Source organism: Sorex araneus, chromosome 6 (genome assembly GCF_027595985.1).
Source record: "Sorex araneus isolate mSorAra2 chromosome 6, mSorAra2.pri, whole genome shotgun sequence".
NCBI classification, from domain to species: domain Eukaryota; kingdom Metazoa; phylum Chordata; class Mammalia; order Eulipotyphla; family Soricidae; genus Sorex; species Sorex araneus.
The window spans coordinates 13,378,325-13,405,049 of NC_073307.1; the positions used below are offsets into that span (position 1 = coordinate 13,378,325).

General features: G+C 43.2%; 1 protein-coding gene across 1 annotated transcript in view; it reads right to left on the reverse strand.

Moving 5' to 3' along the window:
• Window positions 1-12,691, reverse strand: part of PRDM5 (PR/SET domain 5) — a 173,195-nt gene extending 160,504 nt beyond the window's left edge. The window contains exon 1 of the mRNA XM_055142408.1: window positions 12,520-12,691. Coding sequence (XP_054998383.1) covers window positions 12,520-12,612 — 93 coding nt within the window. The 5' untranslated portion in view covers window positions 12,613-12,691. The remainder of the gene's footprint in view (window positions 1-12,519) is intronic.
• Window positions 12,692-26,725: the final 14,034 nt, after the last annotated feature.

Genomic DNA, 26,725 nt, shown 5'->3' on the forward strand with positions numbered 1-26,725 from the left:
ACACACTGCTCGACGCACGAACCATTTGCTAAGGAAAGTCTGATTAAGACTAGGCTTCCTTTACCTCAGTGAGCGTCAAACCTACTAGGCTTTGATGCTAATGGGAGGAAGGTGTAGAGCACACACCCCCCAATCTCTGTATAATTAAATATTTTCATTGGAACAATCTAACGTTGCCAATGTAACCATTTTCAATCAGTGGAATGAAAAATAAAGGTTTTATACTAGTCATCAAGATTTAAATCACATATAAGAAAATTGACCTACTCGCAAGATTTAAATCACATATAGGTATATTGACCTACTCGACATCTGAGGGTATTTTTTTTAATTAGTGATAAGAAAGAAATCTACATTTTAAGCTATCCAAGGAGAAGTTACACCAAACCCCCAACACAAACTCATACTTGTAGCTAATCAGCAGTGGGGGAAAAGGGGAGGTGGGGATTGTGTGTGTTAACAACGCAGCTCACTGCCGCCTACAATGTATCAAGCTACCGGTGCGTTATACTTCCTCCCTCCTTGGGGTGGCGCTAATGAGAAGCTCTGCCTTCTCCGGGAGGCCATGTGTCCTGATGCCCACCAGGCATGGCTCCTGGTGCCAATCAGCAAACCCCAAAAAGGCCATTCTGGGAGCTGAATGCAGCCTTCTTGGCAGCATAAAAACCCTCATCACTTCTGCGTTGCACTCCTCCCACCGTGTTCAAGCACGAGTCCCCTCCCCCACCCCTCCATCATCCATCAGCCTTTTCACCCAGTAAACTCTGTTCTGAAAAAGGAGTTCTGGTCTCCTGCAAATTCCCATCTCCCCCTCCCATCCCACCCCGACTCCCCATACAAGCCAAAGATATGCAATCTGAAAGACTGCTTTTTCAATAGCCTGGATTCAGGATACCCAGATGAAAATGTCTTCTTCACAAAGAAACAGCAACTTCCAAAAAAATAAAAAACAAGGAATGCTTGCTTGTGCTAAATCATAATTTTGAAATTTCCTATAAAATAACTGGCTAGACAAGGATTATCAATAGATGCAAAACCCATTAGATGAAAGGTTGATAGTGAATTAGATTCTCATACAGTATCAGGTCCAAAATTTACTGGTTCGGTTCAAAGCACATTTGCAACAGCAGCATGCTTACTTGCCCATGGGGAAAACAATATAATGCACCCCTGCTAAAGGCAGGATGAAGTCAAATATTTCTTCATGACAGATTATTGTCAAACTTACCTAGTGCTTCTGGATTCAAAGAAACCTTCTGAAACAGTTGAGAAGCACATGAAAGAAAGTGCAAGGAAAACAAGCAAATCAAGACTATGAAGCAATTGACCTAGAAATTGTTTCCCCAAAGTCACTCTTATTTAAAAAGGGGGTGTGAGGCTGTGGAAAGAGGAGGTCTGTGAAAAATACCTTGGAAACAAACTGAAGTGTAGAGGGTGGCCTTTTACTAGTTTCTATTTCAATCATAAACCAGTATAAAAAACATTTTATAGAACATGGGAGTAATTGGAATATGAGTCAGAATGAGGAGACATGAAAAAAATAACTTCTTCCCATTGAATGCCAAATTGATACTACGGCTACTTAGAATAGTGAAATATTTATCAGTAAATTAGCACACTGTCTATGATTTATTCAGAAACGGTTCAGCAAATAAAACATCCATATCAATGAAATAAGTTATATTAAAGCAAATCAATCTGTACTTCAGCTGCTTGCATGTGAAATAATGTTGATTTTTCACAGGAGGAGTCTAGAGTCCCTACTTGGAATGCAATTACATTTCAATCTTAGACTACTGGGCATGTGTGTGCTCTGGCAACACAATTAGCCTTCAACAAAGGGTGCTTCTAAAACATTCAGTAAGAAAAATAACCTATCTTATTATTATTATTATTATTATTATTATTATTATTATTATTATTATTATTATTGTGACTGTCCAAGAGACAAGTGGCCCCCTATGTCCATCCCATGAGTACTAGAACACTGACCTTGTGGTGGGTAGAAAACACACCCGGGCAGCTAAAGGACATTTATCACCTACCCATAGTTTTATACAGACTGAAGAACTCATAGCCTCAAGCTCTCGTGAGAAATAAGTTCACTAGCTAGCACACCCTAATGTCCTGATGCCTTGTGATTCCCCACCTGGAATAACAGCACGATAGCTTGGGTCACAACAGCCACCTTGGGGCCAAGAGAAGTGCAGAGACTTCCATTCTGACAATCTGAGCCTGGACAAATTGTCAGCATGACAATACAGAGCATCTAATGCCCACCTACCAATTTATTGTAGGAACAAGATGATCCCTGAGGCTGAGATCGCTCTGCTTCCCCAAGATGTTCACAGGAGACACAAGGGCTCCACCCAGCAGTCCTCAACCAAAGAGGCCAAAGGTTCGATGTGAGAGTCTGAAGATGTACCCAGAAATGCTCAGGGGACCATGTGGTGCCAGAATCAAACTGGGATCAGTCACATACCAGGCACGTGCCTCAGCCCCTGTACTACCTTTCTGGCCCCACCATTTAGATTTCTGCAGTTGTCTGATAATTCCACTGATAACTATTTTGAGAAAAGTGCTCTTGTTCACATTCCAACCGCATTCTTTATGAAATCATGATGTATAGAATCACTACGGCAAGCCAGGGACCAATGGTACAGCTAGTAAGGCACTTGCCTTGCATGTGGCACACTTGGGTTCCTTCTCTGGCACAATACATGGTCTGCTGGGTCCCACCAGGAGTGATCCCTGAGCACAGAGCCAAGAGTCAGCCCTGAGCCCCGCCAGGTGGAGCCCCCAAACCAATAAGATCAAATCACTCTGGGATGGGTAGTGAAAAGAAAGAGTTGGTAAGATCACTGAGTATGCGGTGACCGGGATGCAATGCCTTTTCCCTTCATTCAAACCCCAAACTACTTGTTTCTCTTTAGTAGAACAACTGCTACCATCATAGGCACACCTGCGTGTAGGACAAGCCTGAGAATCTAACGGAATCCTGTAGACAATCTCTCTACAGGGCTTAACGATACACTGGAAGCAAGCAGAGGAGTCAGGGTTCAAGATTGGAAAGTAAAGGATCCCGACGAAGACAGAAAGATCAACAAGACGCAGGAGTAGGGGAACCGCTGTCCAAGACAATGCCAGGAACCCGGAAAGGCCATAGACCAAGAGCCCATCTGCCAGCACTGGCCCTGGGCCTAGGATCTCCGTTGCCTGCAGGACATCGCTGATACCACAGAAGCTTCTCCAGTGACCAGACTGGGCCAGGCCAGGCAAATTCCTAGCCAAACGGTGAAACTGCCTCAGAGAGATAAGGGGTGAAAATGAGAGACACTGGAGGTCTCTGTGTGGCTTACAGTAAAGCACATGCTGACACATGTGAGGCCCTGGCTTCCATCCCAGTCAGTGGGGCACCCCATGATGCCCCAAACGATGGCACTGGCCAAACGCTGGCACTGGCAGGATGACCCCCTCTTCCCCCCCCCCCCCCGCCACACACACACAAAGAAAGACTTTGTGAAACAATTTCTGTAGGAGATAATAGTAAATGGAAAGGAATGTGTCAAGTACACAAAGGAATTTAAAGAGACTCAAGTCCAGCACACAAATATTTTCAGGGAATGAAAAAAGAAATAGCAACATGATACAAAGGCATCTTAGCTCCAACGTGATTAACCCAAACTTCCACACAAATACCAGACAGAATTAAGAGGTGCTCAGGTTTCCAAACATAAATACGGCTTGCCACACTCCTAACTGTGTCACATATGATGCTGATATTCAATAAAAAGATACAAGACAGGGACTGAGAGATAATACAATGCTTTGATTCTCAGCAACAAACAGTTCACCAAGTTTTGCCAGTTGCAGCCCTGGAAGACCCCAGGTGTCCCGGGGTAGGTCCCTCAGGCCCTTGTGTTAAACCCCCAGCCCAGGGTCCAAGTGATAGCACAGCAGGTAGGGCAGTTACCATGCACATGACTGACCTGGGTTCTACCACCGGCATCTCATATGGTCCCTCAAGCACTGCCAGAAGTGATCCCTTAACACAAAGCTAGAGCACAGCAAGGTGTGACCCCGAAACAAAATAAATAAATAAATCTCCAGTCCAGTTAGACAAGGATCCTAAGTACTGAGCACTGTTTGGAAGCCCCTCCCAAAAGAAAAGACATACAAAAGTACAGTACCCCACCTCCCAAATCAGGGGGAAACAACTCACTGCAAAGAAACAGATCAAGAGATTCAGAGAGAGCACAAATGTTGAAACCAATACACAAGGAATGGAAAAATAACTCACTTGTTAAAGAATCTACTTGAAAAGGTGGATAATATGCATAAACACAGGAGAGATTAAAACAACTGTGATGGAACAGACAAAAAGAAATGCTAGAAATAAAAAAGATGGTTACAAAGAGAAATCCAACAGCCTCAACAGAAAATAACACAGTTGAGAAAAGAATTGATAGACTTGAAGAAAAGATCATAGAACCTGTCTAAACTACAAGGAAGGGGAAAAAAGAATGAGGAATGCAAGCACTGTGGGAATATTGTACTAAATGCTGTATCAAATATTCCAACGTATATATTTAAGAGTTCTAGAAGAAAAACTAGACAGAAGTAATAATTGCAAAGATAACAAATGAGCATTTTCCAAAAACAAAGTTTTTTTTTTCCAAATCTTAGATATTTTCATAGCCAAGAGTAAAAACCTGAAGAAAACTAGAAAAACCTGGAAAGCAGAAAGAAGAAAAGACTGGTTTCTTAAAAAAGAAAGTAAAGCCTATGGTGGACTTTGCGTTGAAAATTACATGAATAAGAAGCCTTGCTAAAGAAACTTAAACTGTCAGACGGAAAGGCATATTTTCAGAGATGAAAGCAAAAAACTTTCAGACAAAGAGACGCAGAAAAAAAATCACCTCCAGCAAACTCAGAATATAAAAATTGTCCAACAAATATGTTCACCTATAAAAGAATCTGACAACAAACAAAAGCAGCTTAAAAAAAAACGAAGAGTTGCAGACTTAATGAAAAACACCAAAAAAAGGGTAGGGCTCAAAGTTTTACCTTTAATTATTCTTTAAAAAGTAACTGATAAGGGGCTGGAGTGATAGCACAGCGGGTAGGGCGTTTGCCTTGCACTCGGCCGACCTGGGTTCGAATCCCAGCATCCCATATGGTCCCCTGAGCACCACCAGGGGTGGTTCCTGAGTGCACAGCCAGGAGTAATCCCTATGCATCCCCGGGTGTGACCCAACAAGCAAAAAAAAAAAAAAAAAAAAAGTAACTGATAAGGTGCTAGAATGGAGTTAGAAATCCTGGAGCAAAAGCAGACACACATTATCCCATACCAAGAGTAGCACGTCACATTTGACGGGGTGTAAAGCAAAAGGTAACCGGTTTTGACTAAATAAATAAATAAATAAATATGGGCTGGAGCAATAGCACAGCAGGTAGGGCGTTTGTCTTGCATGCAGCCAACCCAGGTTCAATTCCTCCATCCCTCTCAGAAAGCCTCGAAAGCTACCGAGAATATCCCTACCGCACAGCAGAGCCTGGCAAGCTACCTGTGGTGTATTCGATATGTCAAAAACAGTAACAACAGGTCTCACAATGGAGACGTTACTGATTCCCGCTTGAGCAAATCGTTGAAGAGGACTACAGTGCTACGACAATGCCATATATATAGTACAGAAGGCTCAACCTGTAACAACATGTTAGTATTATACAAGGGCTTAATGGCTCCAAGGTGAGATACAACAATTTTCACACACTTTCCTCTAAGGAAACCTTTTTGATCCTTTTTAGTGGATTATTCATAACAAGCAATACAAAATAAATTATTTAGCATCTGCCTTTGGGACAGGCTTAGGTGGTGGGAAGGTGTAATGGTGGTGGGATTGGTGTTGAAATGCTGAATGTAATAAATTATTGTGAACAACTTTATGAAACTAAAATTCTTTTAAAGTATTTACACTTAGAAAAAATATTTTGAAAAAAACTGATGGCATAAAGAACAAACAGTGGAGAGGTGTTGTAATGAATACAGCATAAAAAGTCCACAGCACTAATCATATTTACACTTAATATAAGATGTATCTATGGGGCTGGAGCGATAGCACAGCAGGAAGGGCATTTGCCTTTAAAGTGGCTGACCCGGGTTCAATTCCTCCCCTCTCGGAGAGCCCGGCAATCTCTGAGAGTATCTCACCCGCACGGCAGAGCCTAGCAAGCTACGTGTGGCGTATTCGATATGCCAAAAAACAGTAATACCAAGCCTCACAATGGAGACATTACTGGTGCCTGATCAAGCAAAATCAATGATCAACAGGATGACAGTGATACAGTGATAAGATCTGTCTAAGCTGGTGGCCTCTGTTTATTTTCTGTCTCCCCTCCTCTAAATGCAAGCTCCGCAAGAGCCAGAATTTCTTTCTGGTTCAATACTTATGCTTGCCAGCAGTCAGTAACATCTCTCTAGGAGAGAGGCTTGTTGGTAACTGCGCGAAGCCAGGTCTGAGTCAATGAAAATGATGCTTCACCTACAACACAAAACATGCTGTTGTTACAAATATCAAGCTGGAAGCAAGGTAGATTCCTTGGCCGGATTTCTACATGACAGAATGTAGACTGCTAGGGGGTGAGATAAGCTCACTCATTTCTCACGGAAGCAATATGATTTTATTTAAGTGTGCAAGTGAGTGTGGGTGCGTAATGTGTGGGATGGCATCAAGAATATAGCGTTTCATCCATTTAGAAAATCAAGAAAATCAAGTTTAGGCTCTTTCATGAAAAGGTATGTGTGGAGTAACAGAAATTCAACATCTGTCTACTTATTCTTGACATAACCTCTGTAAAGTCAGTTTTTCCATGTAGCCTCAAGGACGACAATTGCTACTTGTAGGATTGTCAGGTTCAAGTACATGGCATGTAGGCATGTAATGTGCCCAGCAGCTGTTAATCCCTGATTTAGTACTGGCCCAGTGCCTGATAAATATAGTTGCTCGATAAATCTTTGTGGACTGAATAGAGTATTAACTGTTATTCTCAAAAAAAATTTTTTTTTAAAAAAGAAGTTTCTTGGAAAACATGAGATCAAGTGGATTATTTAGAAGTAGGAGGGGCAAGAAAAGATGTGGGGTGTCCTGGCAGCAGAGAAAAGGCAGTTTCACCACCACCCTCTGCCACATACACACGCCTATGCAATAAAATAACATAATTTGAAGGTCTAGAGGTACCACAACATTTAGTGCAATTCCAAGATATGAAAACAGAGGTACAAAACAGGGTGTTATGCAAATCCAAATATGTCGACGGAGAAAAGCAAATATTGGATGATTTCATTTGAACAATTTTAAGATTCTGTTACTTTTTTTTTCAGGGGGGGTGTTGGGTCACACCTAGTGATGTTCAGGGGTTACTCCCGGTTCTGCACTCAGAAATTACTCCTGGCAGTGCTCAGGGGACCATATGAGATGCCGGGAATCGAATCCAGGTGTGCTGCATGCAATGCAAATGCCCTCTCCGCTATACTATCACTCCGGCCCTCAGATTCTGTTATTTCTGCCTCCAAATGATGTCTTCACTCCATACAATTTCCTGTGTCCTCACTGCTACAACCCTGCCCCCTTCCCGCCCCTGTCTCCCCATGGCTGAAATTCATCCCGGGTATTCTCCAGACTGGCTTGTCATCTTCACCTTCATGAATGCATTCAGGTTTCAGCTCCTCTGGAATGTTTTCCCTGGCAGCCCACCTCAAGGAGGCTCCGGCCCCGTTTCCTCTAGAATGAGCCACCCCCACCCAAGGCACTTCCTTCACTTGACACAGGCTTGCATTATCTTGAGACGCTTCCCTTTCCCCTGTGTTCCCGAGTCCCTTCAAAACCCAAGATTTCCCTGCTCACCCGTGAATCCCGAAAGACACCCACATATCACCTGCTAAAAGAATGAGTAAGTGAACCAACATCAGAGGGAGAAAAAAATCCAATGGAGAGCTGTAAATCTAAAGGGAAGGTAGAATGTGGTGTCCTCCTCCCTTAACCCCTTTCATAAAATCACAGAAAATGAGAACATGAAGAAACTTTACAGCTTGCCTTTCCAATTTCTGGATTTAAGCACACTGTCAACCCACCTGCCACTCACTGGTTCGTCATAGAAGCAAGTAAAAGAATGATATAAAACAATGTAATGCGGTAAGGTGTTTGCTTAGCTTTTTTATTAAATGTACAGCAGGTACTCAAATAACATCCTGTTGCCCAATGTCATTTCGTTATAGCACAGATCATGAAACAGAAGTCCCAGATGACATTCAACAAAATGACCTCCTGTATTTTCCATCATTTGGCCTAAAGTCACGAATTCCAAGAGACTATGATGACAAGAAGTGGGCACTTACTGTACATCTATTGCATGAGCTTTGAATATTAATTATAATCTGCACAGTTCTTTGTGACCTCGATTCCATGACTCATTTATTTCATTTTTTTTTTTTTTGCTTTATGGGTCACACCCAGCAATGTACAGAGGTTACTCTTGGCTCATGCACTCAGGAATTACTCCTCTTGGTGCTTGGGGAACCATATGGGTTGCTGGAATTCGAACCTGGGTCGACCGAGCGCAAGGCAAATGCCCTACCCACTATGCTATCGCTCTAGCCCTGATTCCATGACTCTAAAGGAGCATTAAAAGGTGCTCAGGAGACAACACAGCATAAGCTGTTGGTACAGTGAAGGCCCAAATATCAATTTTATGATTCTGATCGCTAACAAAGGGAAATGTGGGTACGGGAAAGTGAGCTCAGGCCTCATTTTTCTACTCAAAGCTTTTCCTACAGACTCTCATCCAGTCTTTTTCCAAGAATAATTTATGGCTTACTTAAAAAAATAAAACAGTCTACCCGACAACCCTCTCCTCACTCAAACTTTAATTTCTACAAAAGAAAAGGAAATTTTTTTCCTTCTTGACATTCTATGGGTTTTATACCCCTAACCCATGCCAGAAAAAAGGGGCGTGCAATTGGCAAGAAAAATAAATGGGGTGGTAACTACCTAGAAAATAATAAGCAAAACACTAGAGTGGAGTCAGCGTGTCAGTGTTGATGCTGAGGGGCCCCCGGAAACCTGCACAAGAGGGGCGGGACAAGAGAAGGGCTGGAAGGTTCCAAGGGTGAAGGAATTAAATCAGCCTACGGGACAGCATGGTGGCCTCTCATGGGATCCCCAGCTGCAGGCCAGGTCAAGATCAAGTCTGACTTCCAAATCAAGAGAGATCCCTTCCCATGGCCTTTGAAAACAAGTGCTAGATAAGCATCCCTGTAACATCAGTCTGACAAAGTATCTGGCGTTTCCTATATCTGTATCTAAAGCGTTATCTCCAACATTTGTTTAGAATAGACAAGGTGAAAGGAAGCGCCTTAGTAAAGCTTCTGAAAATCTCTCGTCTTGATGGATGGCCACAGTTAGGTACCAAGGTACCTGGGCTATATTTAAGAGCTGAGAAAAGGGGCGGGAGAGAGAGTGTAAGGGTTAAGGCACAGGCCTTGCATGTCACTGGAACCTGTGCCGGTCTGAGCACCACCTCCAGTGGTCCGCGTGAACTCCAGAACCTCCTGAACACTGTTGGGGAAGCTTCCCCCTCAAAGTCTGCACTGCACTGTAGCACTGTACTCCCATTGTTCATCGATTTACTCGAGCAGGCACCAGTAATGTCTGCATTGTGAGACTTCTTGTTACTATTTTTGGCATATTGAATACGCCATGGGTAGCTTGCCAGGCTCTGCCATGCAGGCAGGATACTCTCGGTAGCTTGCCAGGCTCTCAGAGAGGGACGGAGGAATCGAAACCGGGTCAGCCACGTGCAGGGCAAAACGCCCTACCTGCTGTACTATTGCTCAAAGTCAGAATAAATAAATGAAAACAACATAAAAAAGTGGTATGCAAACAAGCACTTGCGATGATATTCAGCTTCACCCTTTCCATGCAGTTAAAAGCTCCTATTCAGCTCTAGGGTCAGCCCCAGCCTTCGGAAAGCAAGAACCTCAATCTCCTTCAATGTCATACGGGTACCGATGACGCTCTCCATGATCAAGGGCCTTCCGTGACTACCTTGTGATCATAACTAAACTATGTGAAACTCAATAATAAGTCCTGTAGATTTACTGCATGTTTTAATATTCACTTCAAAATATAGGTGAGCATTTGAAATGGGATCTAGACAAAAGTCTCCATGTGTTTTACATATTAAACTTACATAAGCCAGGCAAAGTGTCTACTAAGTACTGGCAACAGTGAAATGCAATAACATATGATGTTTTGAAGGCCATTCGTTCTATGCCAAGAACAATTTAAGCCTTCAAATAGCTAAGTAGATGGAAAAATAAGTTGGAATTAATCAAAACATCAAAAGAAAACACATTAGCCAGCTGTTTGTAAAAAACTAAATAACGTAAGGAAAAAAATAGAGATTATGTAATAATTCTAATACTTATGAACTGTCTTAGTATATATACTACCCAGAACATTAGACAAAATAATTTTTACAAGCTTCACTTTTTAAATAATTACACTTAGCCCTGAGACCTCCAAGAAAAAAACATTTTAGTGTTTTCCTATACGGGGACTGGGGTGAGGGTAGGATGGGGGTTTGGACTACACGGACCATTGTTCAGGGGCCACTCCCTGACTCTGCGCTCTAGGGTCACTTGTGGCTGGGCTCAAGTGACCCAATGTGGTGCTTCAGCATCTAACCAAGCTCCAGCTATGAAGAAAGGATGCAAGGCAAGTGCCTTAAACTCACTATTTTCCTGTATTGAGAGAAATAATTAAAAGCAACATTTCACCTTCTGCTTTGAAAGTAAGTTGACTTGGCACTTTATGCGTTTGGCAAATAGGTAGCACTGTCGCAGCACTGCTGTTCCGTAGCTCATCGATTTGCTCACGAGGGCACCAGTAACGTCTCCATTATGAGACTTGTTACTGTTTTTTGGCATTTCGAATACGCCACGGGGAGCTTGCCAGGCTCTGCCGTGCGGGCGGGATACTCCCGGTAGCTTGCCCAGCTTTCCGAGAGGGGCGGAGGAATCAAACCTGGGTCGGCCGCGTGCAAGGCAAACGCCCTACCCACTGTGCTATCTTGATTAATTACCTCTCCCAGTCCCCCAGTTTTGGGGGGTTTTTGGTTCACGCCCAGCGGTGCGCAGGGTTTCCAACTGCCTCTGTGCTCAGGGATCACTCCTGGTAGAGCTTGGAGGGCCATAATTAGTGCTGGAGATCAAAAACCTGAGTGGGCTGTGGGCAAGGCAAGCACCCTACTTACTCACTCGACTGTCTCCACTTCTCCATCCACTTTCAATTCCCTCCACCCTCCTCAGCGTCCACTCCTGTATGTGATGTGTGAGCATTCTTCCACACACCCATATATTAAAGTCACAGGGGGGCTCTTTCCTCCATGTTTACCCTGGGGAAGGCCAATGAGTTGTGCAATCAATGAATCTCAAATATGTGTGGGCCTTTCTCCACTAGCACTGGGGGCAGGGGAGAGGGCTGGGAGGCACCCCCAACTGAGGAAGGCACCCCCATTTCTCTCGGGAGCGTCTAGCGGACACACCTTACCACACCAAGCCATCTCTTGCCTGAACTTCCCTTTTCAAGGTATCTTCAAGCCAAGTGGCGGGAGGAGGAGAAGGAAAAGGGGTTCTGGGCTCACAAGCCGCGGATGCAGCAAGTCTGAGCCTGGTCCTGTGTCATCTCTGCCCTGCGGTTGCACCACGTTCTCACGGGCGTGAAGTTGCTAACGGGACCTTCAAGGACCAGGTCTGGATCCTGGCACAGAGAATCTGCTGAGGAATCGGAAGTTTGGGCTTCCCGATTTTGCCTATCCCGACAACTGGCTCCTTACACCGCCTTCATCCCAGCCAGACAGAGGGTCTTGGGGGGAGGTGGGGGGGAGGGGGAACTTTCTACCTATCTGCCTTCCTAACCCTTGGCTTTCATGAGGCACCATTTCCACCAGGCTGCCGAGTGGACTAAGTGTTTTGCAGGACAGACTGAGTTTGAGGGGTGGGGCTGAGTATGGGGTGCGGGCCTGGGGGGGGGGGATTGGGAGGGGGTTGGAGAGACGCAAAACCAAACTCCGAAGCCAACCAGCTCAGAGATCAGAGCACTGAGCTCAGGCTGGCACCTCGCAGCACCCGGCTCCGTTGGGCCGGGCAGAGAGCCGCCTGCGAGGGTGCGGGGCGCGCCTCGGGCCTGCTCCCCACCCGCTTCCCGCCCCGGGGTGCCCCCCTGCCCGGGCCCGTACCCGCCGCCCCGGCGGGGCGTGCCGGCCGCGTCCATTCATCGGCGGGACGCGCCCGGGAGGTGCCCCCCGAGTCCGCGCGCCGCCGGGTGGGCCGAGCCGGGCGGATCCGGCCACTTCCTGCCGCGGGCAGCCCGGGCCCGGCGTCCCGGAGCCCCGGGGACGTGGCGCTGCCCGCCGGCGCCCCCCCCTCCTACCCCCGCGGGCCCCCCCACCGTCACCCACCTTTCGCACTCGGCGGGCCGTGTAGAGCCCCAGCCCGTCCTGCACCCGGGACGACTTGAGCGAGAACCTGTCCGGCACGTACATGCCCAGCATGGTCCCGGCCGCGGCACATCGGGCAGGGGGAGGCCGGCGGGGCCGGAGGAAATGGAGTTTTCCTCCCACAATCCCCACCTCGCCGCCGATTGCAGGAGCCCCCGCGGCCCGGCCCCTCCTCGGCCCGGGGCTGCCTCGGCCCGGGAGCCCGGACGCCGCGCGCTGATTGGCCCGAAGTGGGCGCCTCGGACCCGCGCCCCGGCCCGGAGTCCCGAGCCGCGTTGGAGCCGCTCGGCCTCCGGGCCTCCCGCGCCCACACCCGGTCGGGGCCCGAGCCCAGGCGCTCAGGGTCTCCGGACCCGGCTGCGGCTCCCTGCGACCCCGCCCCGGCAAGTTGCAGTTTCCCAGAGCATCTTCCCGCCGCAGTGCTCCGAAGCACCCTCGGGACCTAGGGGAGTTCACTCCTTTCTTTTCTAGAGGGTTCCCCCCCATGCGTTTTTTTCATGCCCCCGGGGGAGCGGGTTAAGTTTGCTGACAGGAGCGTGCAGAGCTGGAGGGGATCCCCGGGCGCGGTTAATCCACGGCAGCCTCGTGCATCCTGGCCCGCGCATCCTGGAAGTCATGGGTGCACCAAGCAAAACGGAGTCCGTCCTTCCTTCCTTCCTTCCTTCCTTCCTTCCTTCCTTCCTTCCTTCCTTCCTTCCTTCCTTCCTTCCTTCCTTCCTTCCTTCCTTCCTTCCTTCCTTCCTTCCTTCCTTCCTTCCTTCCTTCCTTCCCTTCCTTCCTTCCTCCTTCCTTCCTTCCTCCCTTCCTCCCTTCCTTTACTTCCTCCCTCTTTTTCTCTTCCTTTCTTTCTCTTTCTTTTTCTTTTTTCTCTTTCCTTTTTGTTTTTCTTTCTCTTCCTTTCTCTCTTCCTTCCTTTCTCTCTTCCTTTCTTTCTCTCTTCTTTCTCTCTTTCTTTCTTTCTTCTTTCTTTTCTTTCTTTCCTCTGTCCCTAAACTCTGGAGGGTTCTCACCTTGCCCATCAGGACTATTCCAGCGTTCTCTCCTACTGGGAAACCACTAAACTTATCCTGGGTGCCCAAATCACAGAATCCAGATTATCAAATCTAAAACAGCAAAACAAATCTCATTTGATTGATCGTTTCAGCATGCTCAGTAGGTACTTTTTAAAATTATTGATCGGAGTAAAATAAGCTTACATGCAGATGCATGTTACAATATCACCACAGCAGACCCACCATTCAGCCAGGGAAGGGCCCGCTGACACTTCCTTTACACTCCACACCTAAAGGAACCTCAGTTGTGTGTTACCGGTCAAGGATCTGTTTCCCTTAAGTATTGTTTCCTTGTTTTGTTTTGTTTTGGTTTTTTCCTTCATCTTTTTTTGCAAACACCCAGTGGTGCCCAGGGCTTACTACTGGCTCTGCGCTCAGGGCTCGCTCATGGAGGGTCCAGGAACCACGTGTGGTGCTGGGGATCAAACCCAGGGCAGCCCTGGGGAGACAAGCACCCTGCCTGCTGTACTATCGCTCCCACCCCTTGTGTTTTATCTTCACATCCCACATATAGTGAGTTCATCCCATATATTTCTTCTGCTTTCCTTAGAGGAAATTTGAAGCAACAAACAAAACAGTTCATGAGGAATCTGTAAGTTGGTGGCCTTGATAATCAATAGAAAGCATTCTCCCTTGAAAACATGGGTTTGAACTACATGGTTCCACTTACACTCATTTTTTTTTAAATTTTATTGAATCACCGTGAGATAGTTACAAGCTTTCATGTTTGGGTTACAATCAAACAATGATCAAACACCCATCCCTCCACCAGTGCACATTCCCCACCACCAATATCCTAGTTATAACCCCCCTTTCCCACCCTCCCCCTGCCGCCATGGCAGACAATGTTCCCCATACTCTCTCTCTATTTGGGGGCTGTTGCTCCTTTTCTTCCTTCTGACCTACTCAAACTGAAGAAAAAGAGGGCAACAACCTTTATGATGATCCACTTGATATTTTTCTTTAAGAATATTTCCTTTTCTCTTTAAGAATGGGGCAGATAAGCTGTGGAATGTAAAGTAACAGAATGGGAGACTAATACCCAAGAGTAGTAGAGATAAGAACCAGGAGGTCTGCCCCACAGCTTTGAAACTGGCCTCACATGCTGAGGGAAAAGGCAGCTGAGATAGAGAAGGGAACACCTAGTAGAGGATGTTGGGAGGACCCACTCGGGTTGAAAGATGCATGCGGAAAGTAGACTATAGACCTAACATGATGGCCACTCAATACCTCTATTGCAAACTACAACACCCAAAAGGAGAGAGAACAAAAGGGAATGCCCGGCCGCAGAGGCAGAGTGGGGTGGTGAGGGTTGGGGTAGGGGTGGTGGGAGGGATACTGGGAACATTGGTGGAGGAGAATGGGCACTGGTGGAGGGATGTAAACGATTACTGTATGAGTGAAAAGCAAACATGAAAGTTCATAAGTTTGTAACTGTACCTCATGGTTATTCACTAATAAAAATATTTTTTTAAAAAAATTAGGTAAGGATGGCCAACAGGCAGATAAAAAGTGCTTATTGTCACTTATGATTAGAAAAATGCAAATCAAAACAATAAACTATCAGAACTATCATTTCATGCCCATGAGAATGGCACATATCAAAAAGTCTGGATACAGCTAGTGTTCAGGGAAGAGGGTTCTGGTGAAAAAGGAGCCCAGCCCTGTAGGGGGGAATGTTGTCTGGTTCAACCTCTATGGGAAGAAATACAGAGATCTAGCCAAAAAATAGCAATAGAACTTCACATGGCCCAGCAATATCATTTCTTGGCATCCATCTCCAAAACAGCAACAACAAAAAACATCAATTCAAAGGGATATATGCACACCAAGTATATGCAGCCCTAAGGAAGAACAGAACCATGCTATTTGCAGCAACATCCATGGAACTAGAATGTATCAGTCTGAGTGAAGTCAGCAGAAGAAAAGGGATAGATACATAATCATTTCTCTCATATGTGGGACTTAGAGGTACACAGTAAGGGAATGAAACAAAGGCAACATATCATAATGGAAAAACTGATCCACACAACTAGTGTCCGAACATGATGGCCACTCAATACCTCTATTGCAGACCGCAACACCCAAAAGGAGAGAGAGAAAACAAATTGGAATGACCTGCCACAGATGTGGGGTGGGGTGGGGGGGATGGGATTGGGGGGGTGGGAGAGATACTGGGTTCATTTGTGGTGGAGAATGGACACTGGTGGAGGGATGGGCTCCCGAACACTGCATGAGGGAAAAACAAGCACGAAATGTTTGAATCTGTAACTGTACCCTCACTGTGACTCACTAATTAAAAAAAAAACTGATCCACACAAATGAGGTGGTGGTGGGTGGACAAGAAGCAGGGGGGTTGGGGCTGGAAGATAGCACAGCAGGTAGGGCATTTGCCTTGCACTCGGCCAACCTGGGTTCAATTCCCAGTATCCCATATGGTCCCCTGAGTATCGCCAGGAATAATTCCTAAGTACAGAGCCAGGAGTAACCCCTGTGCATCACCAAGTGTGACCAAAAAGGCCAAAAAAAAAAAAAGCAGGGGGTTAGGGTCCTTGGAGGAGGGAGGGAGGTACATTGGTAGGTGTTGAAATAATGAAAAACCATTATTAGCAATATTATAAACCACAAAATCTCAATTCAAAATGTTTTAAAGATTATATGGATTCTGAGTAAAATGGGCTGCATACAACATGTTATATGCAAAACATATGATATATTACAAACATACATAATTTGCACGTCACTATAGGGGAGTGTAGGGACACTAGGATAATGGTGGAGGGAAGCTGACACTCTGATGAAGGGTGTGATGTTGGAATGCTTTACTCGTTATCATCATTGTAAGTCACAGTGCCTAAAATAAAACTTCAAAAGAACAACAAAGACCTAAAAATGATAATATGGTCTATGATCTATGTAGCACAAAACATACTGTTAATCAACTTTTATGTTATCAGTACTGCTTCTGGTAAAAAGCAGGCCATTAGCAGCTAAGTTTGGGAAAATAAAAAGACATATTCAGATTTCTTACTTCATATGGTGACTGGCACCCTTGATTATTGAGTTGTTCAACAGTATTTCTTGATTAGCAGGTTTACTTCTGATGACTAAAGTGAGATTTTCAAGCTAGTCCATGACAAGTCTAAAACTCACTTCTGCCTCAAAAAATCTGGCCTGAGTAGATTTTCCTGGAACCCACACATAAAACCTGACCAGATCAGAACCACTGGCTCCTACTGGACCAAGGGCCCAGTCTAAAGAGTGGCCCCTGGTACTTCCTCTGGGCACAGAGTTCTTTGCCAAGCCTGGTCTTCCAGCTCTGGCTGCCATACGCCACACACAGCCTTCTCAGTCAAATATTCTGCCATGTTGTGTGGGGCACAGAAGCTTATACAACTTTTGGTCACTAAAGAAGAAACAATGTATTTGGGTCCTGGGATAGCATCACTCAGAGGGGATTCTTGCTTTGGCAAACGGCCCTCTTAGTTGCCCACTATGTTTCTAGGAAACAAAGTTTCCAGCTTGAGAATGCTCCTCTCTCTGAATGTAGGCATCTTACTAATATGGACACCGTAATAAAGAAATTAGGGTATAAATAAAAATCTGAGATGAATATAATAAGAAATTTCCCAGGACTTTCATGAATTTCCACCAGAGATTCTTGTTACAATGTCTAATTCACTCAAGCATGCGATGTTCTTTTTTTTATCTATTTGATAGAGTGTGAAGATCTGCTAAAACGTGGAAATCAGCAATAAAAAGTGCTTAACAATAATCTCTTATAAAACACGGGGTGGGGGGAAGGATTCCTGTTTGCCAACTCAAAATACACGATACTGACCGGAAATTTGATTTTGAAGTTAGTAAGACAGGAGTGGTACAAAGAGTCATTGTCTTAAAACTTTTAAAACTCGAGAGTGACCTTTTAATATTATCTCTGAAAAAAAGGGGAAATTGAAAGTCTGCTTTATATCAAGTTTAAATCCAGTCTTGACAAATAAGTTTCAGTAAAATCGAAATATTGATATTGAAGTAGTGTCGTGCATTCAATTTGCTTACTCCAGAAAATACTGCTCCATCATGACATAAGAAAAATGATTCCAAACATATTTCCCCAGCTTCTGAATTCAGTTTTTGGAAGAAATATTTTTTCATTGATATGCCTAAAGCAAGTTTTTGTGATTGAATTCAAACTTGTGTACTGCTGCAGGCCCTGTTTTATTTTATTTTAGCTTTTCATTCCAGGACTGACTTGACTTATAATTCCATATTAATTATTTTACCAACCCATACTGTCAAATTCTTTTGATCATGTCACTGCTATTAAAGCCTATTTCCCACCACTCTGCTAGAACAAAAGCCTGATAGAAAGAAAAAAAAGAAAACAAAAATAAAACAAATACTGAGGTTCATTTGTCTTTAGTTTCCTGAAAATCAGAGGGATTTAGTAGTGAATGAATATAAAAACCAAGTTTCTCAAGGAAAACAATACTGATTGATTTGGTATGAGTCAATAAAAGAAAAAGTCATTGAAAATACAGTCCAGAGTGGGAACTGTCAAACTGTCTCTCTGAAAACATTGCTCCTTAGCCTGGATTCCACAAGAGCACACAATATCATAGAAAGAAGACCTTGAAAGCCCAAAATGCACTATATTAAATTTCCTATAATCCTGGGGTTACATGTGATGACACTAAAGACTTACATGCGGTGCTGAAGAAGAATCATAAAATCATTTTGTTAGAAGAACCCTCAAAGTTGTAGGGAGTAGAGTAGGGAATATTATAGACAGAAAAGACAAAGGGTAAATCAGTGTGGTCCATGGAGCAGAGAGGGGAAGAGTAACCAGAAGCTGAGTGAAAGTGAGAGGAGAAACCAAGATGGGTAATAGTTTCCATGTGCTAGGGATTTTCCAGAAACTGGACTTCCTACTCCCTAGCCTCAAGTTCAAACACCCTACCCTAAGAACTTTGCTAAGCGAGTTGTCTTCATCTATTTTCTCCCCAAGAAGTGAGTCTAGGGGCTAGAGCAATAGCACAGCAGGTATCGCAGCCAACCCAGATTCGATTCTCAGCATCCCATATGGCCCCCTGAGCACTGCCAGGAGTAATTTCTGAGTGCATGAGCCAGGAGCATTGCTGGGTGTTACCCTAAAAGAAAAAAAATTAAAAATTTATAAAAAAAAAAATGTGAGTCTAAGGGAAGTGACTGATCTTATCAGCTTCCTGCTCTCAAAGGACCTCCCCTTGTGGTTATTGAGGATCTTCAAACACTGAACTGAATGATCTCAGTGTCCTTCATTCAATTCTCCTCACTTTCCAATTGCAGTTCCTATGAGGCTGAGGCAAGGTTCTAGGACAGAGTCTGCCTGTCCTAGAACCTTGCCTCAGCCTCATAGGATCAGCCACATGCAAAACAAGTATCTTAACTCCTCAACTATTTTTTGTCCACAAAGGGTACCTTCTTAACATACCATTCCAAATGAGCAAGGAGAACTCATTTGGAATGATCATTTTCTACATGCTCTCTTAGAGTAAAAATAATCACGTTAATAATCACAATGATGACTCACTGATTATTGAGCACAGAAGCAAGAAACAACTTGTTCCAGAAAAAAAAGTTACTTCAAATGAACATCATAGTTGAATGCTAGGGTCTTGGTGATGGTTCAGCAAATACACCATCAATGACACTCCATGGAACTGCGATCTTCTAAGACCTTCTCTACAAATGTTCATCATGTTGGGCAGCTTAGGATTTCCTGTAGTTTTTCACCCAAAAAGTAAGCTTCCAATTACATCATGTTCTGGCTGAGCCATGCCATCAAAACAAAGTAACATTATTTGCAGATAATTCACTTTAGAATTTTTTTCTGTTGAGGAGGAGAAGGGGGAAAAAAGAAGACATTTTCTGTTGTTTCCAATTAAAACCAAGTACTAGGTTAACATCTTTTGTCATCACTGTTATCATTGCCAGCCCGTTGTTCATCCATTTACTCGAGCGGGCACCAGTAACGTCTCCATTCATCCCAACTCTGAGATTTTATCAGTCTTTCCTTACTTGTCTTTCCCAATGATTGGAGGCTCTTTCAGGGTCAGGGGAATGAGACCTGTTATTGTTAAAGTTTTCTGCATATTGCATACACCATGGGGAGCTTGCCAGGCTCTGCCATGCAGGTGGGATACTCTCGGTAGCTTGCCAGTCTCCTTGAGAGGGATGGAGGAATCGAATTCGGGTTGGCTGCATGCAAGGCAAATTCCCTGCCCGCTATGCTATTGCTCCAGTCCACTCTAACATCTTTTACATAGGAATAAAAATGTTAATTATTTGCGGGGGAGAGGTCTCCTCAGTGATACTCAGTGATACACAGGAGGCCCAGTGGTTCACTCCGAATTTTTGGCCAACCTGTCAAGCAGTTCTATCCTAGGGGCAGACCCAAGGATGCAGTGCTTCTCAGGCCCTGTGTTGCTATAAATTACTCAGGCCACCCTTGAGGTGCTCATTGGGCCTCTCAGGCCACACTGGCAGCATTCAGGGGACCAGGTGCTGCCGAGAATCAAGCCAGGGTCAGCTGAATACAAGACAAGTGTCTTAGCCTCTGTAATCTCTCTCCAGTTCCAAATGTTATTTGTTTCATTGGCCTCTTGGGTGAGTTCAGAACAGCAATGAAAGGAAAGTCTCTCCTTACTTTACTCCCAAAGCAGTCTCTCTTTACTGAATGCCATTCGGCAGCTATGAAGAAGCACATAGCGTATTCTGAGCCCCCCGGTCATCAGCTCTAAACACTTGTGTGGAAGTTTAGGGGCACACAGCAGATGCCAAAAAAAAAAGAAAATGATTTGTAAGAAAGAAATCCCCCATGGGGCTGGAGCAATAGCACAGCAAGTAGGGCATTTGCCTTGCACGCGACCGACCCGGGTTCGATTCTTAGCGTCCCATATGGTCCCCTGAGCACCGCCAGGAGTTAATACCTGAGTGCATGAGCCAGGAGTAACCCCTGTGCATCGCCAGGTGTGACCCAAAAAGCCAAAAAAAAAAAAAAAAAAAAGAAAGAAATCCCCCAGACACTGCCAGGATCTGTGTTAAATTATACAGCCGACGCAACCAAGGGCTTCCAGAAACTTCTTCCTCCAGGCACCAGTGCCAGAAGCAGGTTCCTGCGTACCTCCTAATGGTAGGAGCTGCTTCTTGGTGTTTGCCATCTCTGCCAGGGTAGCAAAAGAAGGATATATACCAGAGGAATAGCTAAGAGTTTGGGAAAAGGGAATCTAGAGTTCAGACCACAGATCTGTGATCAATTTATGTGAGACTATAGGGAAAGCTTCTAATGATTCCATTTCTGTATCTGCAGAAGGAGGGTGGTATGGCCTAAGATGCAGAGTGCCAGGCAGCAAACAGCATCAAAAATGGGGGCTGAAGAGATAGTAAAGCAGGTGAGGTGCTACCCATGCAAGCAGCAGACCCCAGTTCGATTTGTTCCTGCAAGACCTATCAGAAGTGATCCTTGAAAACAGCCAGGTGTGGAAACACCCCCCCCCCCCGACACACACACAATAAAACAATTAAAAATAGCTAAATAAATGAAAGGCATTGTTATCACTGCCTTAAGACTGAGTATCATAGTTATGCTTCAGTGTACATCATTAAGCCATCTAGGTATTATTATAATTACATGCAAATGAGTCTGTTCATTGGCACTGAGGCACGTGGCCACCCCGAGCATCGCTCCAGGGCAGGAATGATGTAGAATGCCCCCTCCAAGATGATGGTGCTTTCATGGAGAGAAAGGGGAGTCTGAAAGTGTTTAAGGAGAGCTTGCAGGAAGCTTACCTCTTCTCTGGCTGAGAGATCATTTCCGTTTCCAAGGGGAGAGAAACTAAAACTACCCATCATCACTTTGTGTTTAACAGATTTTTGTCATTTTGAAATTGTTAATGATATCATTTACTTCAAACTTTGGAAGACATGCTTCCCTTTTAACTCAAATTAAATTGTATCCATTTACCAAGTACTTATTTAAGAGCATCATATATCCCTGCAAAAGGATTTTGAGAACTCCCAGGTATGTCCAAGAATGAAGAGTAAACAACACAAGTCATCACAGGTTGCAAACTCAAGAGCGCATGTGGGGGTGTTGGGGGGGTGAGGAGAAAAGGAGTTAATTTAATACATTCCATGGGACATTGCATGGGATCTGAATTTCTGCTCATTGCGTGCAATCTGAATTTCTGATTCTGTGCTCAAGAATGAACTCTCACAGTGCTCAGGGGACTATACGTAGTGCCAGGGATTGAACTAGGGTTGGCAGAGTTACAAGATAAGTTATACTCCATATCGTCTCTCCAGTCACAGACTTTATCAGACTTTGCCAGAAATAATCATTTTATGGAAGATATCTATCCCTAGGGCAGGAATACGTATGAACATATTCCATGTTGCCCACTGACTTTAGAATCCAGATTCTACATTTCTACATTTGTAATTAAATGTAGTCTGTTATCCAACCAAGCTATTTATTTGATTGTCCAACCAGACTAAGAAGAACCTAAAGAGGGATGAATTCTCTCTTCTCTCTCTCTCTCTCTCTCTCTCTCTCTCTCTCTCTCTCTCTCTCTCTCTCTCTCTCTCTCTCTCTCTCTCTCTCTCTCTCTCTCTCTCTTCTCTCTCTCTCTCCCCCCCCCCACCCTCTCTCAGTTTGGGGCCATAACCAACCAATTGTGTTCAGGGCTTACTCCTATCATGATGCTCTCATGTTGCACAGGGATCACTCCCGATAGTGCCTAGTGTTCAGGGGATTATGGTGGTACTGCGATCAAGCAAGCCATGCATCTTACCTGCTGTACAATCTCTTCTGCTGGAGGGAAATTTCATATTTGCTCCTGTAGTTCTCATTGTGAAAGAACCTTCTACACCTAAACAAGTCTTTCCTTTCATGCTAAAACGTTCTTCTGAAATGAATTTAATATTAGAGAACTCAATGATCCCTACCTGTGCTTTCTCATCATCTGAGTCCAAAGCCTGGTGTTTAAAGTAGGTACTGCCTCATCAGCTGCGTTCCTGACAGAATTCTGTCCACACAGAACTGAATTTTGTCTGGGTATACCACATTATTTCAATATTTTTAAAAGATAATTAAAGTAAACATCAAAAACATAGAACTATCTAAGATCCCTGTAACACCTCTCATACAATGAAAATGTAGAGATGAAATAATCTTAAAACTATGAGTTAATCTTAAAACTATTTGGTTCATTTACTTTGGATTCCTGGGCCCAATATTTTACATACATCCCCCTTCTACTCCTTGATTTCCTTTCCCCCTTTCTGCCAGTCTCCTGGAGTTCCACTGTTATTATATCCTGTAAAAAATATTTTACTCACGCGATCGCAATGCTTTTTAACTTTTGAGCTCAGTCGGGGAAAATGTAGAGGTATTTAATTCTCCAGTTTTATATTTTCTTCCCATGGGAAATGAAAGTCAAAATCTGAAAAGTAGCAACCTGCAGCAAAATACTATTTTTCTTCTTTTCCCAATATGTCTAAATGGCATCAAGTTTCAAATACTTTATTACAGATAATCCTATCCAATTTAAATGTCCAATTTTTCAATAAAACATGACTCAGGAAAAGTCAATATCATTGTAAATGTGATTTCAAATTTTGCCTTCAAATACTCTAACTAAATTTCTACTCACTTCAGTGGGAATTATAAAAAGTACATCTGAGGAGGGATTTTGGCCCATGAAATTTAAAATGATTGGACGGTTAGTAAAATATTTCTTGTGCTTATGATTTTTATAGTAGCTGCGGAAGTTTCAAAAGGAAGACATTAAAACTCCATAATAAAGAAAATTCAATTAAAAAGCATTGTTAACTTAGCTAGCTTTAAAAGGTTCTGACTTAATTTAAAGAACTCACAATGAATAATCCTTCATTCATTCTAAAGAAGTTGTACAAACATTAGTTTTTATTCAAAACAAAAATGTCTCTAACTTCACATATGACAATCAGCTCTAACATAAAAACTGAATAGGCACATCTATTGCCTGTATTAAGAATGGATCATTTCAGGTCAGAGATGTGGCTCAGAGGCAGAGTACATGCTTTGCATGTGTGAGGTCCTGGATTCAATCCTTAGCAAGATACACACACACACACACACACACACACAAACTCACATACAAAAAATGAGCCATTAATGCATGCAAATATATTTAATTTTAAGCATGTGAGCCTAACATCAATTTTAAGAAGAAAACAGAAAGATAAATAACAACTAAAAGGAAATGAAAAACTTGCTATAATTATTTTCTTACTAAGTCCATGAGCCAAAAGTTATAAATCTTTAGTGGCATAACATCAATGTTTTATGACTCTGATTTTTCTACTCTAGGAAAAGTTCTGCCAGCTTTTGGCCCTTAAAAAGTCAACTCTGTTTACCAGATATCTTGGATTTGAATTCAGTTCATTTTTGTCTTGACTTTCCTTACATCATGGGCACTATTGCTACTTATACCCTCAAATCCCCACATCAAAGTAACAATATTTATGTAATACCCTTACTTTAGTTTCTCCAAGCTTGAATGTACAGTAGACAATACTGGCATGCTAATATTCCTTAAAGTAAACCTTGATACTCCCGTTTGGACTACAGAAATTAGTCCATATACCAACTGGATATTTCAAAATCTTTTTCTGAAGTCAAAGGATCTTTGTCCTTTATTCACAATCTGCTTCTGTCTACCCTGTGAACTTGAACTCCTCTACTCTTTTAGAATCTTTCATTAAATCAGATTCACTCTCAGACTTTCTCATACCTGGCTCAATTTGCTTACATGTTCCCCCACTCCATCCCCCACTCAACTCTCTCTCTCTCTCTCTTTCTCTCTCTCTCTCTCTTTCTCTCTCTCTCTCTCTCTCACACACACACACACACACACACACACACACATACACACACATTGCCTCTAACACTCCTCATGATTTTCTTTTGATTTCTTATTTTCCTGACAGTTTATTTATGCTTCACCTTTGCTATGAAATAATTTCTGATCATCACAATCAGAATATCTCTTCTGCTTTCACAGAGCCATAGTTTTTGTCTGTCTCCATTTGCCTGCAATGAGCAATAACTATCTTACAATAATCAAGGTGTATTTGTGTGTGTTTCTTAGTTTTACCAAACTACATTTACAGTCTGTAAAGATGTAACTCTCACATTTTAAATCCTTATTTACCTGCGTCCACTATGAAGGTGATGTCAGTGAGTAAGTTCAGATACGCAGCTCTGGCAAAGTCACACATATCACAGTTAAGGGAAATTATGATCTGCATAGCTAGAAATAGGAAGCAACTCGCATCTAAAATAAACTTAATTTACAAATCACTATTTCTCTCTTCCTAAATATTAAAAATATGAAATTTTGTAAATAAATGAACCTTTCTGGGTCCAGAGAGATTTTACAAAGGATAAGGCACTTGCCTTATATGCAGCTGACCTGGGTTCATCCCTGGCATCCCATCTGGTCTTAGGAGCACTGCCAAGAGTGATTTCTGAGTGCAGAACTCAGAGTAACCCCTGAGCATTTCCAAGTGTGTTCCAAGAAAACCCCAAGCAAACAAAAAAACAAAACAAAAGATAATAAAATAAATTAACTGAATCTTATAATCAGGAAGCAATAAAGGAAGCAATGAATGTGGAAGAAGGAATGCAATATTATAAAAGAATATATTCAAAAACTGTTGAAATTAATAGAATTAATAATAATAAAAGGTGACATTTTTAGAAAGCAAATAAAAGAGATCAATTTAAGGCAACTACATTCAAGAAAAATATGAGGATGCAACTCAAAACAATTGAACCATAAAAGGGAGTAGTACTAATTCAAATTCAAATTCATACTCATACTGTTGTGAGGTTTTCGTTAGTATCACCAATCTTGTTCTTCTAAATTTTGACATCATTATGTGAATTGCATAATTTTTCCAGAAAGGTGGAAATTACCAAAACTGGTCCAAGAAGTAACAGAAAATCAAGTAGAACAATAATTACTGTAATGGCTAGTTACATTGTCCCATTAATTGCCCAATTGCCTAACCAAAAGTCACTTGACTCAAGACACAGATTTAAGAAAAGCAAGCAGAAAATTCACCTTTTGTGAAAACAGATTCAGAAATTGGGAAACATTAAATCCAGGCATTGAATGAACTGTTCAGGGGTGAAGATGCTTGCTTTGCATTCTGCTGCATCTGGTTTGAACCCCTGGCACCACATGTGACTCCATGGGTACCCTAAGAGTCACTCCTGAGCATAGAGCCAGGAATAGTCCCTGAGCACCCCATAGGTGTGACCAAACAACCTCCCAAGTTAAATTTAACCAATTTATCTCTCAATCTACCACATTCTGGTAACATATAATACTACAATAATTTTACAAGAAAATAATCACTTTGAATCACAACAATGAAACTCCCAAGTCATGGTAATGTTTTACCAGATGGATCCAACCATTTATTAAAATAAAAAATAGTACATGTCAGATTTTAAAATAGACTGTAAGAATGCTTAAATATCTTAAAATTATCATCTTGACTATCTACAAGAACAAACTGTACCAAATTATTAAGTTACCCTTGATTTTTTCAAATAGCATCCATTAATCTCTAAAAAATAAAGCCCCAAAGTCCAATTACAATCGATCGATAAATAAATAAATAAATAAGAGAGATCCTTAATCTGGAAATGGTACAAACCAGAAATCCGGAACAAATACTCTGAGAATGAACCATTAGCATCATCATGAAGAAGTGAATTCTGAAGTTGGACAGCCTGAATTTGATCCCGGCAAAGCACCTCCTAGCAGTTAGACTGTAACGCTGGCATCAGTGAGTGAAGTGGATGTGATTATCTGTTTTCCTCCTCTGTCCCTTTTTCCTCAGTGGTGAGCACTCCCCCTCTCGTCCCCTAACTCAAGCTTCTCCTACTAACCACTTTCTCCACACTCACTGCAAGGACGATAAGGAGAGAAGTTCAGCCCAGGTGACTACTGTGCTCCTATAGATTCCAAGGACTGAAATAACCAAATAACCATACCTGCCTCTGTCACCTGGATTCC